This window comes from Calidris pugnax, unplaced genomic scaffold (genome assembly GCF_001431845.1).
Source record: "Calidris pugnax isolate Ruff unplaced genomic scaffold, ASM143184v1 scaffold24, whole genome shotgun sequence".
NCBI classification, from domain to species: domain Eukaryota; kingdom Metazoa; phylum Chordata; class Aves; order Charadriiformes; family Scolopacidae; genus Calidris; species Calidris pugnax.
In genome coordinates, this window is record NW_015090922.1 from 4644097 (window position 1) to 4658735 (window position 14639).

Here is a 14639-nt window from a genome sequence, read left to right on the forward strand (position 1 = left end):
CTGTAATAAATACAATGTGATTCCAGGTCTTTTACTTGATTACTCTGGTTTTCTGTCCTTGGGTATTTGCATTAAATAAAATATAGCATTTTCAGAAATAATTTCCCTAAAATAATACTGGGAGGTTTCTGGCAAAAAAAAAAAATAAAAAAAAAAAATTATAAATCTTGGAAGCTGAATTGTTTAAAGATCAAACAAAATCAATTAACACTACATCAGACATAGTACACCTGACTCTACAGAAAGAGTATTTTATGGGACATTCAGCCAACATACTCCTGTGCATTTGCTGAAATACATTTATTGATTACTTATCAGGCCTCTTATATTGTGTAGTTTACAGGACAATTACACTATTTGCCCAGCTCTGGAATAAGTTTTTCCAAACTTTTCGAAGAGAACAATCGACGGTAACACTGTTTGGAAGTCCTAAAAAATAAGAGAGACAAAAAAGAGTTAAGTTTAGCTTTCATGGTTTTACCTTTTTTTTTTTTAAAAAATGTATTTTAGAGCTCTAAATATTGTCTTCTAGTTACATTTCATTATATGATTTAGAATGCAATTATGCAAAATAATGTATATGAAACATAGATTTTTACATTATATGTACATTACTTTGAAGAAGAGCTCAAGAACTGATTGATTTAATTACAAGCAAATATGTATTTCAAACTATAAGTAACTATAGGCACTGCTGAAATTCTCTGCTCCAGAACCTAAATTTATAGTATTTTGCAAATCACAGTTACAGAATTATATTCTCCACCCTGGCAACCAGGTAGGCTGAAGACAGCAACATATCCCTGCAATATTTTAACTTTTCTACCTTGGTTAACATTAAAACATGGATATTAAACCAGCTCCAGGAGAAATGGCAAAAAAAGAAATACATATTCAGTAAGTATTAGTGGCAACAAATTGATTAGGCGTTCTGGTAGAAAAAAAATACAAGCAGGGTGGTTCCTGAACATGTATTTTCCAGGAGAAGTTCTTGGTTACTACATTCAATTTTTTAAAATGCAAATGCTTATAAATCTAAATTTAATAAGAGAAATGCAAGTGAACTTGTGCCTTAAGAATACAATGTAAATATAGTCAACAAACAAGAAAGTAAAATAACCTAAGTATTCTAATCAGTATTTTGATTTAGCTTCTTACTAGTAAACACTCATGGCAAATTATTAACAAGTCTATGGTGTTTAAGATCAAGGTTTTAAAGCATTCTTAATAGAATTATTTTCTTTGACCCTGAAACACTAGGAATGGTTTTAGCAGTACATAATTTTTATTTTGCATTAAAATTGTTTTCCCTATTTGAAAATAACATGCCACAGAGGAATTACCAGCTTTCTAGGATCTGATAATTAATTTTTAAGAAAGAAGTTGGTCTGAACACCTTCTACTGATTTCTGTTGTCAACATGATGCTCTCTGAAAGCGCATGGAAACACGTCTCTGTATAATGTCTGAGGCCATGAATGAATGCTAAATTTTTTACATTTTCAACGTATTTCACAATTTAAAAGGTTTGGTTTTCTCTTAAAAACAGAATGAAAACTATTTCTTTTTCTCTGAAAAGTGATGTGAAGCAGAATTATAATTCCCTTGGTAATTTAGGATGAGCTACTTCACAGACCACAGTTAAGCTGAATCTCCGTGAACAGAGAGCAGCTATGACTTCTGGTAGGCTTCATGCAAACACTGACATGGCCCACTTGAGTTTCATCTGCACTGCGCATTGCCAAACTGTGACCATATAATTTCTTACATCTCATACTTAAAGTTATTTGGTGTGATTCCTCCAACAATCTGGTGCATAAATCTTAAAATAGCAAGGTAGACATACATTTGAAATTAAATAATCCCTGTGTGGTGTGAAAGTGAGTATCACCGCATTCTTAACTGTTCACAAGATTTAATCTTTACTGTTTCTCTATGCCTTCTACTGTCCAATTTCTTACCCAACATAAACAGCCTATTTGCATATTTTCATATGATACTTTAAGAATGGCACAGTATTTAATTTTCATTATGTGTTTGGCATCTCAAGCACCTGCAGGAAAAGTTGTCCATATAATTATTATAATAAATATTATTATAACCCCAGCATAACTGCAAATAATTTACTTCTAAAGTGAAGCTAGTTATATTTAATTCAGCAAATTCACCAGGCTAATATTGTTCATGGGAATGGGAAAAAAAAAAAACAAACAACCAAACCACTCTAGTTGCTGAGAAAGAAACAGATAATACAGCTATTCTTCAGGATTAAGCAGTAACTCAGAGCAAAATACAGTATCCTATATTTTGAGAATATGAAGTATATTTTTAATATACACACAGGACAGTTAGGTACAGTTTAACAAAAAAGCAGTAAACTTGGGGTGAGACAGAGAAACCAGTAAAAGGTGTACACCCCCCACATCAGGGTAAAATCAGGAATGGTGAGTCTGAGCATTGAAGAAGTCTTCATTTGCTGGAGCAGACGGCTTTTGCTATTAGGATGCCTGGCCAAACAAAAACAATTGGCTGCCAAAATTAGCTCCTTGGGACGATTTAGGAGCCTTTGAAGTGAACAGTTTTTTGAGCTGGAACTAAGCCCAGGTCCAGCTTCAAACTCAAATCAAAATGACAAAGAGGAAATTTCCTGTGCCACACGCCCCCTCAGTGTAAGATTACTTCGGTCTGGCAGCTGTACTGTTTATCTTGTTATTTAAAGCTATTTCACTAGATACTCACCACTGAGCATTTAAACAACTGGCTCCCATTATGACAACAGTAGTTATGTTTGACCACATTTACGAAACATCACACAGTCTGATGGATAAATAAAAGTGTTGCTGGCTTTACAGTTAGACTAATTAAAGAAGTTTAGAATGTGTACTGGATAAATGTTGCACAGTATACATATAAAATATAAATATATTTTTAGGAAAAGAACCCCATCCATTTCTGTATTTGAAGGTACAGATTTTAATCAGGTTTTGACAGTGTGAGAAAGTAAGGCCTGAAAACAACACCTGGCCTTGCAAGAGCTACCTCACAGCTCTGAAGAGGGTCTGCCCCACTGTGTCATTGTAGCAGCATAAAGGGAAAGGTGAAGGGAGACAGGTTCTCGTGTCTGTCTAATTCAATGGTGAAATGTAGATTCAAATCACACAGTGAAGAGCTGCAATGCACTGCTGGTTGATTCTGAGACACTGCCAGGATCATCTTGAGTTTAAGCTGATTGCATCATAGCATAGAAATTACGAAGCTAAGAAGATAATCCCTTTGAAGCTGTTCACAAGAACAAAAGTTGCGAATGGAGGAAAAAAGGCTTCCTCAAAATTATTTTCACCCTCAGACCCTCATTGTTGGTTGCTGGAATGAATTAGCTTACACATATGAATTCCCACATATTAGTGAGATTGACCCTACAGTTCTGCAGTCTCAGGATCATAGGAGCATGGGGCTGAACTTTTTATGGAATTTTTCCACAAAGCATTCTTAAATCGTGCTATATAATTCTCAGCATTGGAGACTTGTAATTCTCAGGACAGAGAACTATTTTTAAATTCCCAAATGAAGTTAATATAACACTTCCTTTTTAAATTGGCTGAGCTTTGACTCCTTTCACTCTAGTAAATTGTGAGGGACTCAAGTTCAGCTGACGGAGCTTAACAAGACCTATGGACCCTTTCAATATATTTGACTACTTGGCTATCACATGCACTTGTCAGTTCTAAACAATGGAGTCAAAAAGGTCACAGAAAGCTACCAAAGGTTTGTCTCAATCAGCACACTCTGATGTCATAGATTAGACTTGCCAAATGCTCACCTAGTTTTTATTTGGAATGTTATTAATAAAGCAATTTCTAAAGAGATTTCACGTCTGAGTATGCAGACATACACAAATACTGACCATGTACAAATAACATTGGCAAAACAACGAGACCCTGTAGATCTACATATCAGTTTGAAAGCCTTTCAAAATGTGCTCCCTCGTATTCTAGTGATAAATTTACACTAACATTGTTTCTTTACAAACAATTTAGAGTACTGTACAATTTCCTGCAATATAAAAATGCACTTTGGAATGGGATAGGAATCACCATTCATTGTCTTCTTGGAAATTTCATCAAGTAGAAAGTCAGCTGCTTCAGACCAAAGCAAGAATAGGCAAACAGCAGTAGCATATCTGTTCATATATTTTAAAGCCAGAAAGTACCATTATGACCATTTATGCTCAGCTCCCATGAACATACTTTGGGTGCTTTCCTATAGCAAATCTGTCCCATCCATAATAATTATGAAGCTGTTAGGTACGTGATAAACTTGGAACAATAAGCTTACAATAAACTTATGATACCCAATTCACAGCTTCACATAGTCTTCCTCTGTAATGACAAAAATTTCACTTTGTTGCATAGAGATTTGGTTGCATAAATGGAGATTAAAGTTACATTCAGTTGCATGAATGCAGATTTCCTTCATAGGTTAGAAGTAGCACATGAAAATGTTTCGAAGATTGATTGTATAATCTCTATAATGAAAAGTATTCCACCTGTAGTGGTGATTCAGAACACCAAGTCCTCTTCTCAGCCAGCCTAACAATACTGAAGACACTGTATAATTACATGATGTCAGCCATGACACCATATACTATGCAAAAGGTAAACCAATCCATGAAAGTCCTGGATCTCAGAAAAACTTCCTCTGTGGTGCTGGAATTGTATCTGTAGGTAACTTCTGTTAAGAATCAATGGCTGAAGTAATAACTGAAAAGTGGGCACACCTGCTAGAATCTTAATTCTAACTTCATGCTACTGAAGAGTAAAACAGGTAACAAAGTTCACTTTTCTTTAGCTTGAAATCTATATCCACAGGTACACATCAAGACTTTAGAGGGTGCAATGGGAAATCGTGCTTTCTCCACAAGGCTGGGACAGGACTCATGTGCACACCTCATTCGAAACCCAGGCAGTACTGCCAAGTGCCACTGTACAGTCATCGTCCACAACCCCCTCTGTTTAATACTAGGTGGTCATATTTAGTGTTCCCTATGATCCTAATGCTTGTAATAGTAAAATTAGAGTTTTAAATTGAGCTGTCATAGTAAGCCTGCTGACCTATTAATAGCTGTGGAGGTCTCTAACAAGGAAGCAAACCAGAAATGGCAAGCTGTTATACAAGTAAAATGTTGATCCAGCTAACTTTTATTCTTAGCAAATTTATCAATACTGGTTAACAATACTTCCAACTAGTACAGGGCCTTCTGACATGACAAAATGAGTGTAACAACCCATTCTGTCAATACAACACAAATGTCATTTCAAGTGCTCAAAACCCACTAAGCTACCCTAAAAAAGATTGATTTATCTGCTTCAGTGTTTCTTTGGGGCAAACTTTTCTCACAACTGAAACCAATTAGTGGGCCTGGCACTTGTAGTGCAGAATGTAGGTCAGCATCAAGTAATAAAAAAGTATTGACTTTTCTCTGTCTGTAAGCAGCACGAAAGGGGTGCCATGGCCTTGTCGTATATGAAAAGAGCTCCATTAATTTCACTTATTTCAACCAGTGCTGTCAAATACTAATGCTTCTATTGAACTTTTCACACAAAGTACATTGACACCAATCCTGGCCCCAGTGAAACAAGTTTACAATATTTCAGTCAGTGAAAGGGGTACTATAATTTTTAATTCCCCAATGTACATTTAGTCTCTTTAAGCAGCACTGCTCAGAAGACCTATTGAGAGATATGAGCTGGGACATTAATAATGGCTACACACTTCTTCCCATGGGCAACAGAATCTATTTCTTGGGCATAGCTTCAATGGCTAATTAGCCATAAAGTTCAGGACACAGTTGTTTGGCATGACTCTGTTTTTGTGGCTGGTGGGCACAGACTGCCAATTTGACTTTCTGCTGTGGAGAAATATCCAAAAACAAGGAATAGTGCCTTCTGTGACTTAAGGCTATAAAATTGAAAAGCTAATGTGTTAACCAATTGGGTCAACTAGCCCCTTCAAATAAGAGATAATAACAAAAGCCTGGATCATGCCTTAGGGACTCGATCTCATTGTGTCACCGCAGAGGTATTGACTTCCAGGGAGAAGCGTGGCTAATCGGAGTTCCCTGCGCTGCAGTGGACAAGTGACCACTGCTGTGATGAAAGGGGTAGAATTATACCTTTTGCTATTCAGCTCGCCCACGTAATGCAGAGGAGGGGATTAAGGAGGCATCATTTATCTCCTCTTTTGGCTGTCTACCACTGCTACCTAGTCCAAATCCGCTAAATATTTTTTGTTTGGGTAAGTGCAATGAGAAATCCTGTCCTTCCATGAAGAGTTTATGAGCTTCTCCATATTGTGGATTGACACAGCGATGGTCAAAATGACCTAAAATTTTATGATCCTCTTTCCCTCTATTCTCTGCAATTTCCCTCCTAAACTGCCTTTTTTTTTTTTTTTTTTTCTGCAAGTGATGTTTATGGTTCTTCTTGACAAGCTTGAGGGCTGAGCGTGATGTCTAACTCATTCCCTAATTACCTCCTGCAAACACAAATATCATCAACAACAATAAAACTCTTTGATTTAGGAAGACTGGGTGACTATGGTAGAAGGCAATTTTCTACTTGCTTTAATGACTTCGTAAGTGCGAGTCTTACCCTTTGAATCAACTTGCTATTAGATCTTAAAATAAAATGATATTGTATAGCCATCATAAAAGGCAACTTTATACCCTTCTGTGTTACACTTATATCATGCAAGTTTTTTCTACTTGTTAGTTTTAGTCTTTTATTGACATTATGATAATGTGTTGTAAAAAAAAGCCAAAAGGAAATTATGTTCACAGTTGGAAACCTAGCAACACTATTTTATTACCCTATCTTCCAAACAGAAAGAGAAAACATTAATTGCTATTTAATTTAAGTAACAAACATTTCATTATTATTACACTTAAACTTTCATGGAGATTTATAACTATCACTGATTCTTACACATTTCATCCTTTGGAATTATAAATGAGGAAACCAAACTCAAACAGTGCTTGCTAGAACTCATGAAAGATTTCTAATTATGGCTTATAAATCTGAAAAACCACTGATCTGATAATCACATAGGTTTGGATACTTTCGACATGATGTGTCCAGTACAAGCAGCACAGCAGTGTGTACTCCTTTATGACAGCCTAACATGAAAATTATAACTCTATTCCTCCCTTTCTCTAGTATTCTGAGAAAGAAGTATTCTGCTACTAATTTGTGCTCACTGAAGTTTGCTTTTTTAGTTTAGCAGCTAAGCTGTGCTAATTTGTGCTTTGGAGATGTCTGGAGATAACTGGCTAACACAAGTCAGGCTCTAAAACTTCTTGCCCTCATCTTCGCAAGGTGGGAGAGGACGTGTTCTACCCTTGAAAAGAGCCTATTTCTGCTCCTGCAGGGTTAGAAGCAGTTTGGACAAAGGAACAAAAGTATATCCCAAATTACAAACGCGTCAACACTTACAGTGCTTTCTTATAAGCAAAGTCAAATCATCTCTTAGCTTGGATGGAAGTCTTGTGTAAGGAAGGACAAAGGAAAAAAGGGGAAGAATTTGGTCCAGTGAATTACTTTTTCTTGTAAGCATTGCTTCTCTAAATTTAACCTGGCATCTGAACCTACTCTGTCCTTTTTGTCATGTGCAATTCAACAATGAAGATTTGTGGTCCAAATGTGTATTTGTTACATTTACTTAGTACCCTGCAGTTATTGCGGTTGCCCAAGGGTAAGGAAGGTGGAATTCCCAGCTGTACCCTCTACCATTTATTCCACTTATTGATGATCTGCAAGCCAGACACTGGCTGGTCCTTCTTCCCAAACATGTACTAGCTTTGCAATGCTTTAAAAATAAATATAGTCTCGTTTATAAATAATAATTTAGTTTATAACACATGATAATACGACAATTAATTTATTTATTTATGTGTGTAAAGCTGATCTACTGAAGAAGAATAAATCACCTTTACATAGATGCTTTTAAGGTACTTTTAGACATATTCAGAGCCAGCATCAATATTAAAAGTACAGTTTGGCACACAGGAAGTTCCGGTGCATGCTGTACTATACATAAGCCAATGTTATGAAACAACATCGCCCAAGTTCTGTTCTGAACGTCTGTATTTGAACCAAAATTGCCAAAGATAATATTCCACTTTTTCAACTAATGTAGCCTTTTTTTTTTTTACAAGTAAATTGAATTAAGAAACCAATGTGAATTTCTCTGCAAGCTATTTCATACTTGGATACCCTTGAACTTTACTGAATCTGGGCTGAAAAACAAATGTGCAGTTGAAATAGTTCAGTAGGTATTCAGAATCCCAAGAGGTGTTTATTTGCTATTGTCATGCAAGTATCTATTTCTTGCAGGGTATTTTATAAAAATATTTTTTAAGAGGGGAGTAGATGTTCACCTTAATTTATTTAGGATGTATAAAAAACATTGTCAAGTAGGAAAACACACTGATGAGTAATACATAACCCTTTTATGAAGTTATTAAATCTGAGGTGGAACTATGCCTAACATTACATTCCTGTGTACAGAAAAATATAGAGAGTCTTAAAAGAACCAGACTGAAAAAGTAAAGGACAAATTTTTATCATAGTGCTTGTATTTTTAAACCAACTCCTTGTCCTGTCCATCACATACATGCTACTAGCAACAGGACCTGTATTAGAAAATAATGCACTTAGGGATAAGAATCTTGACTTATGCCATTTATAAGGTGCCCCTTTCATTGTCTAATCTGTTCAAGCACAACATTCTCTATCCAGCTGAAAATCAGCCAGTGCCAAGTGTTCACTGCCAAGACAAACTCGGAACCACTTTTAACCTGCTGGACTAAGGCCAGAAAAGGTTTAACCTGCCAAGATCAAGTTGCAACTATCTGTAACTTGCCAAAATCGTGCCACTAGGAGTTAAGGAGGAAAAATTCCGAGTTGAAATCCTCAAGTAAAGTATTTGTTATCTTATCAGGTTAAGTTGTATCTGTTTGGAAAAAAAAAAAAAAGCTGCGATCATTTAGAATCAATAAAAAACAAACACATTGATAGCACTGTGTTTGGCATATGCAGCAAAAACAGTACTCCAGTTGGATTTCATCTGGTTTGACATTGTTCTGGATGATGCTTTGAAATCCAATTGTTTTCTGTGATGAAATGACTAGCTATGCAGATCAAAGGAGAAGAGTGGATGCTATCTAGCTGAGCTTTAGAGAGGCTTTTAACACAATCTCCCAGAGAGTCCTTTTAACTGAGTTGGTAAATTATAGTCTTGATGTGTAGACTAATAAATGTAACAACTGTGTGAAGTATCAGGTCCAAAGAGTAGCAATGAATGGTTTGTACTCTAACTGGAACCTGGGTACAAATGCATTTCCTCAGGTGCTACGCTGGGACCTGGAGGTGGAGATGGAACACACTCTTATCAAGTTCATGGACAACACCAAGCTAATGGGTACCATCGATACATTTGAGGGCTATCACTCAGAGTGATGTAGACAGGCCAGAGGAATGGCCTGACAGAACCTCACAAAATACAGCACAGCCAAATGGACCTGGCACAGACTAACCTCAGGAACAAAGCAGGCTGGAGGCTGAGAGGCTGGGTAGCAGCTCTGCTGAAGAGGATCTGGGTGGTCCTGGTGGGCAACTAGCTAAACGTCAGTCAACAATGTGTCCTAGAAGCGATGAAAGCTCAAGAGAAAAACAGCTTTCCTGTTTTGCAAATATAACCTACCTTCAGAAGAGAGACCGTTGTCATCTTGCAGGCAGCCTACTTTGGAGATCAGCTAACATTAGAAAAACTGCTCGTCTCCTATACAGTGTTCACAAATGTTCTCACTAATCAATAAAACCAGAACAATAGCTCTTAGGCTAATATTTATTGCTATTTTTTCTGCCTGTATTGATTCATATATGATAATATATCTTCTTTGTGTGCCATGTTTGTTTTTCCATTTCTTAATGGCACTTTTACTCTTGTGTAAATCCACCAGTTCTTTGATACAATTCAGAAATATCACCAGCAGCACTGATTATTCACTCTGGTGCCACAGATTTGTTTTGGCATTGACATGAAGCTAGTTCTGTCGAACTGCTGCTGATTAAGAAACTTCAGGGAGAGGAACAGTTGATATTTATAGCCAAACATTATTTCAGATTCAACAGTGTTGAGAAAAATGAAAAGGTTTACACATACTAGCACAAAATAAAAAAAATATATTGTTGAACACTTGAAAAACTAAAATCATGCTGTCTTGGTTCTATTATGAATACATGTTTTATATACTAAATGTAACAACTTGTGCAAACATATTCTATGGTAGTACATAAGCAAAAGTTTATCTCATTTTTCAGCTGGATAACTTCCAAACTAAATTCTATGCTCCCTTGTCCATGTTGAGGGAAGAATTTAGCCTTAGATTTTCTTTAACATCTATGCCTTTAATGTCTATGCAGAACTTCCAATGTATAGCTGAGTACTATTATATCTTATAAATGAACAGGAACTAGGAATTTTTACAATGTTTTATATGCTAATTTATTCATTGACAGTGTAGTAGCCATATAAGTTATACTGTAAAGTTTCCTATACTTCTTTGAGGACTTTGGATTTGACCTGAAGTGTGGAAATTCTTTAAATAGCAACACATTTTGGTCTTCCTCCTGCCAAAGGCTTGGGCATCTGCAAAAACTACAAATCATGCCAAACTCTGAGTGATATATGGGGGACCACAATCCACTATGAAATAAGCTAAGACCAACTCATTCATTTCATTTAGGTCCTTCAGTGGGATTTGAACCATCCCGCCCACAAACCATGTCTCATGAGATTGCAGTATACATCCAGCCCACAGTAATAATGATTCATATACATATATGTGTATATGCTTTATTGCTACCTTTAGCTGGATTAAAATCAATATATCAAATTTTATATTTCTGCTTCTTTTATTAGCTTTCTAGCACTTGATCAGCTGATAGAGGCGATAATGAAATGTTTTTTTATAAACTGGAGTTTTTAAGTCCTGTCCTGAGAATGTAATATTTCAAAAAATAGCCTAAGCTTTGGGGAAAAAACCAATTACAGAAACAGCATTAAAAATGCCAAGCACTGGGCAGAAGCAATTCTGGATCAGTTTAAAAAAGTGATTGATGAAACTCTAATCTGAGCTGAAGGAACAGTTTCACGACAAGCTGTGACCATTCCACACACTTCATTAGCTGCCATAATTAGCCTGGTGTTTCAATTTGTAAGAACTGGTGGGGACAATTTTACTGAGAATGCAAACATCAAAAAACAGGGTGCCTCAGACTTCAGAAGAGGCTGATGAGAAGCTTTTCTAGTCTCTGTTAACTAAAAGATTAATTACAGCTGATGGGAGGCTGTACTCTGATTGTCACTCTGTCTATATGCATTACTTTTAGCATTAGAAGAAAGACATGGTTGACACTACACTGCTCAATCAAGCAGCTTTGCATTAGTGTACAAAGTCTGTTAATATGCAATGTTTTATTGTTTCTCTTTCTTTTTTTCCTCTAAGTTTGAGACTTATCTACCTAACAAGTTATACTTTAAAAGAGCAGGGTATTCAGTTGCTAATGATAAGCACTTACCACTCACTTATGCTGTCATTCCTTCATACAACTACAAGGGAGAGATCCTAACACTTCTCAAAGCTACTGGCTGGGAATATTTTTAGTTTCTGTCATCACAGTCGAAGTGTAAATTCTGACTCAAATAGTCTCATTATGAAAAACAAAAACAATATAGTTGTGAAACAGATACCGTGTGCATCACAGCCTTTATAGCTTATCCCCTTTACTTTAGGTGCTAATACCTCTGTACATTAACTCATTAAAGCTTGTAAGGTTACCTAAATGGAAGTGAAGTCTGAATTTGAAGTGCAAAGGTTATTCTTGAATAATTCCATAACTCTCATTCTAGAATATTAACACATGATAATACACCTACTCATAAATAACTCTTTATGGGGATATGCCTTTCAGTTTCCCTACATATATTATGCTGAGATTAACAAAAACTATAAGAGAACAAAGACTATAGTTTCTTATCTCTAACATGGTGGAACATCCTTTTAACCTGAATTTATAAAGGGCATGTTGAAAACAGCTTGCTATTGCATTAAATGAATAAACACTGAAATGTATTCTAAAGGGAATATCATATTACTATTTAAAATGGAGCAAACAAGTTCAGCGTTGATTCATGAAATAAATTTTAAAGAAACAGGCAGTAGCTACTTACATCAAACCATGAAGACAACAAGCAGTCGGTATTACTTACTGTCTCTCATTCACTCCAAAGTTATCTTTTACTGTGATTTTTCCTATTCAGGGAATGTAGATTACTCTAAAATCCATTTTACTGAACTGAAGTCCTACTACTCTAAGAATAATCTACTCTTGCTCTCTGTAGGAATTGTCAAATAACAAAAACTGCAGTCTTTTGCTCAGCTTGAGCATACAGCTGGCATAATCTCTTAGAACCCATCCAGAACAGTTATATATATTAATAACACTACAAATTATACAATTCAATCGTAACAGGTCATTGTGACAAAATATGTCATTCAGGCATTATTTTAAGATGCAACATTCTCTAGTCCTAAGTGTATCTGTTGCAAGAAGTCACCAGGACATGTGCTTCTGATTTCAGACTTCAGTTTGCCAACTTGCCAGCAGTGTACATTTAAAGATGAGATAAAAAAGAGTGTCTATTTTTCTGTCAAAATGAGTAACACCATTTTTCATAGAATATTCTTTCTAAATAGCATTTATCTATATATTGGTTATATTCATTATAGGCCAGATCCTTATCTGATGCAAATTAGCCTAGCCCTATGGATATAGCTAAGTTATGCTGGGTGCCAAGGATCAGTTCTCATACTTGGAATTTTCAACAGTTATATAGAGCATGTAATTCTTAGAGGATTGTGAAAAACTTTGTTGCTTTCACTTCAACTCTATTTAACAAGGTCTAGCTGACTGTTATCAAATAATAACTAGTTTGCTTTCATACATATGTTCCATAAAGAATTTCCATAAAGAAAGTTACTTCAAAGTATAGCCTTTTCAATTTGTATCGTGGCAAATGGAATGCAGTTCAAATACATTATGTTTGCAGATATAGAAACAAATCTACTTAATTCCAAGAATGCTGAACAGCCCATCCAAAACTGTCTCAAAAGGCAAGGCCAAGCACTTCCCAATTCAGTGCGAGGATTTTCAATTCCAACAAACAAAATAATATTCAAATACTAAACACCTAAAAACAATACAAACAAATTATGTGTAACAAAACTCTACTGTTTCCAATGGAACTGATTGAATAATTTTTTTGCATTAAAAGATCTGCCACGAGTTACTATAATGTACTCTAAGAATTTACTGAAGGAGTTGGTCAAAATACTCTATTTCTAAAGTATTTCTTAATAAACAAGAGGCTTTAAAATGTTTAAGCAATGTGTTAAATATGAATTATTTAGAAAGTTAAAACATACATATATCTCCCTCAAAGATATATTGGTTAAAGTTAGCTCTTACTAAAAAGCAAGATTTTCTTTTATGCCACTAACATAAAAGCTTCATTATTAAATGAGGAAGGTAGGCAAAGCAAGACATTTATCATCCAACAGACAAATGACACAGGATTGCTAGTTAGACAGTATAATAAGTACCATCTAATTTTCTCTTTCGAATCAATTTATTCTTCAAAGCCTTGGATCATCATCAAGGGACTGCATTTTCCCGTTGAGAAATTATGGAACTGAAAATCAGGTTTTATAAAATATTCAACTAGTTGCCAACAAACCCTTACAAATAACCACTAGAATGGTTTTGATTAGAATAGTGGTGACAGTATCTTTTCTTATGCAAATAACTGAATGGTTTGACTCTTCTCAGTCACTACTTTGTAGTATTCCCTCAAAATGGGACCCTTTAACTCATCAGTAACCTTCATCAGAACATTTTTTCTAGCCTTTCTTTTCAGCCTTCCAGTTACCCACAGGTTCTTTTCTGCGTTTAGTTAAACAGTAGCCAGGGATACATTTTGTGTATTTTAATTTACTTGACAGGCTTACCTTCCTTCTGTACCTAAGAAAATAATTTGAAAGATCACAGATAGTTAATAATCATTTATATTACATATATCAAGAGTAACATTTTTCAAAGGCAGCCCAGCAGTGGTGACCTTAAGGATGTTCTTGAAGAAAACAATCAAGAACCTTTCCAATGGGACCTCTGAAAGTGATCTTCATGACAAAGTAAATATAACACAGTCATTCAGTAAGGAATCTGGAAAAAATCATTATATCAACTGTCAAAAGTTGAAATTGTCATTTGCTTTTCTGGAAGACCGAATGAATGTATCTTATAATGAGAGATATTTCATTCTGGTCCTATGAATAGGAGGTAATGTGTGGCGCTCCCACCATTGGATATGACATGCTCCTGCCTTTTTAAATATATTTGCTTCTAAACAGTACATGACATGTAATTAAAAAAAAAAAGGGGGGGGGGGGTTTGGGATTTTACTGGAGGGGGGTTTTATGTCAGAATTTTATGCCCAACTCTAATGTTTACAAAAAGAATC

At 35.5% G+C, this 14639-nt stretch overlaps 1 protein-coding gene across 1 annotated transcript in view; it reads right to left on the bottom strand.

Annotated features, from left to right (window-relative positions):
- Positions 1–300: 300 nt before the first annotated feature.
- SPATA17 (spermatogenesis associated 17) overlaps positions 301–14639 on the bottom strand; it is an 87398-nt gene continuing 73059 nt past the window's right edge. The window contains exon 10 of the mRNA XM_014950601.1: positions 301–429. Coding sequence (XP_014806087.1) covers positions 349–429 — 81 coding nt within the window. The 3' untranslated portion in view covers positions 301–348. The remainder of the gene's footprint in view (positions 430–14639) is intronic.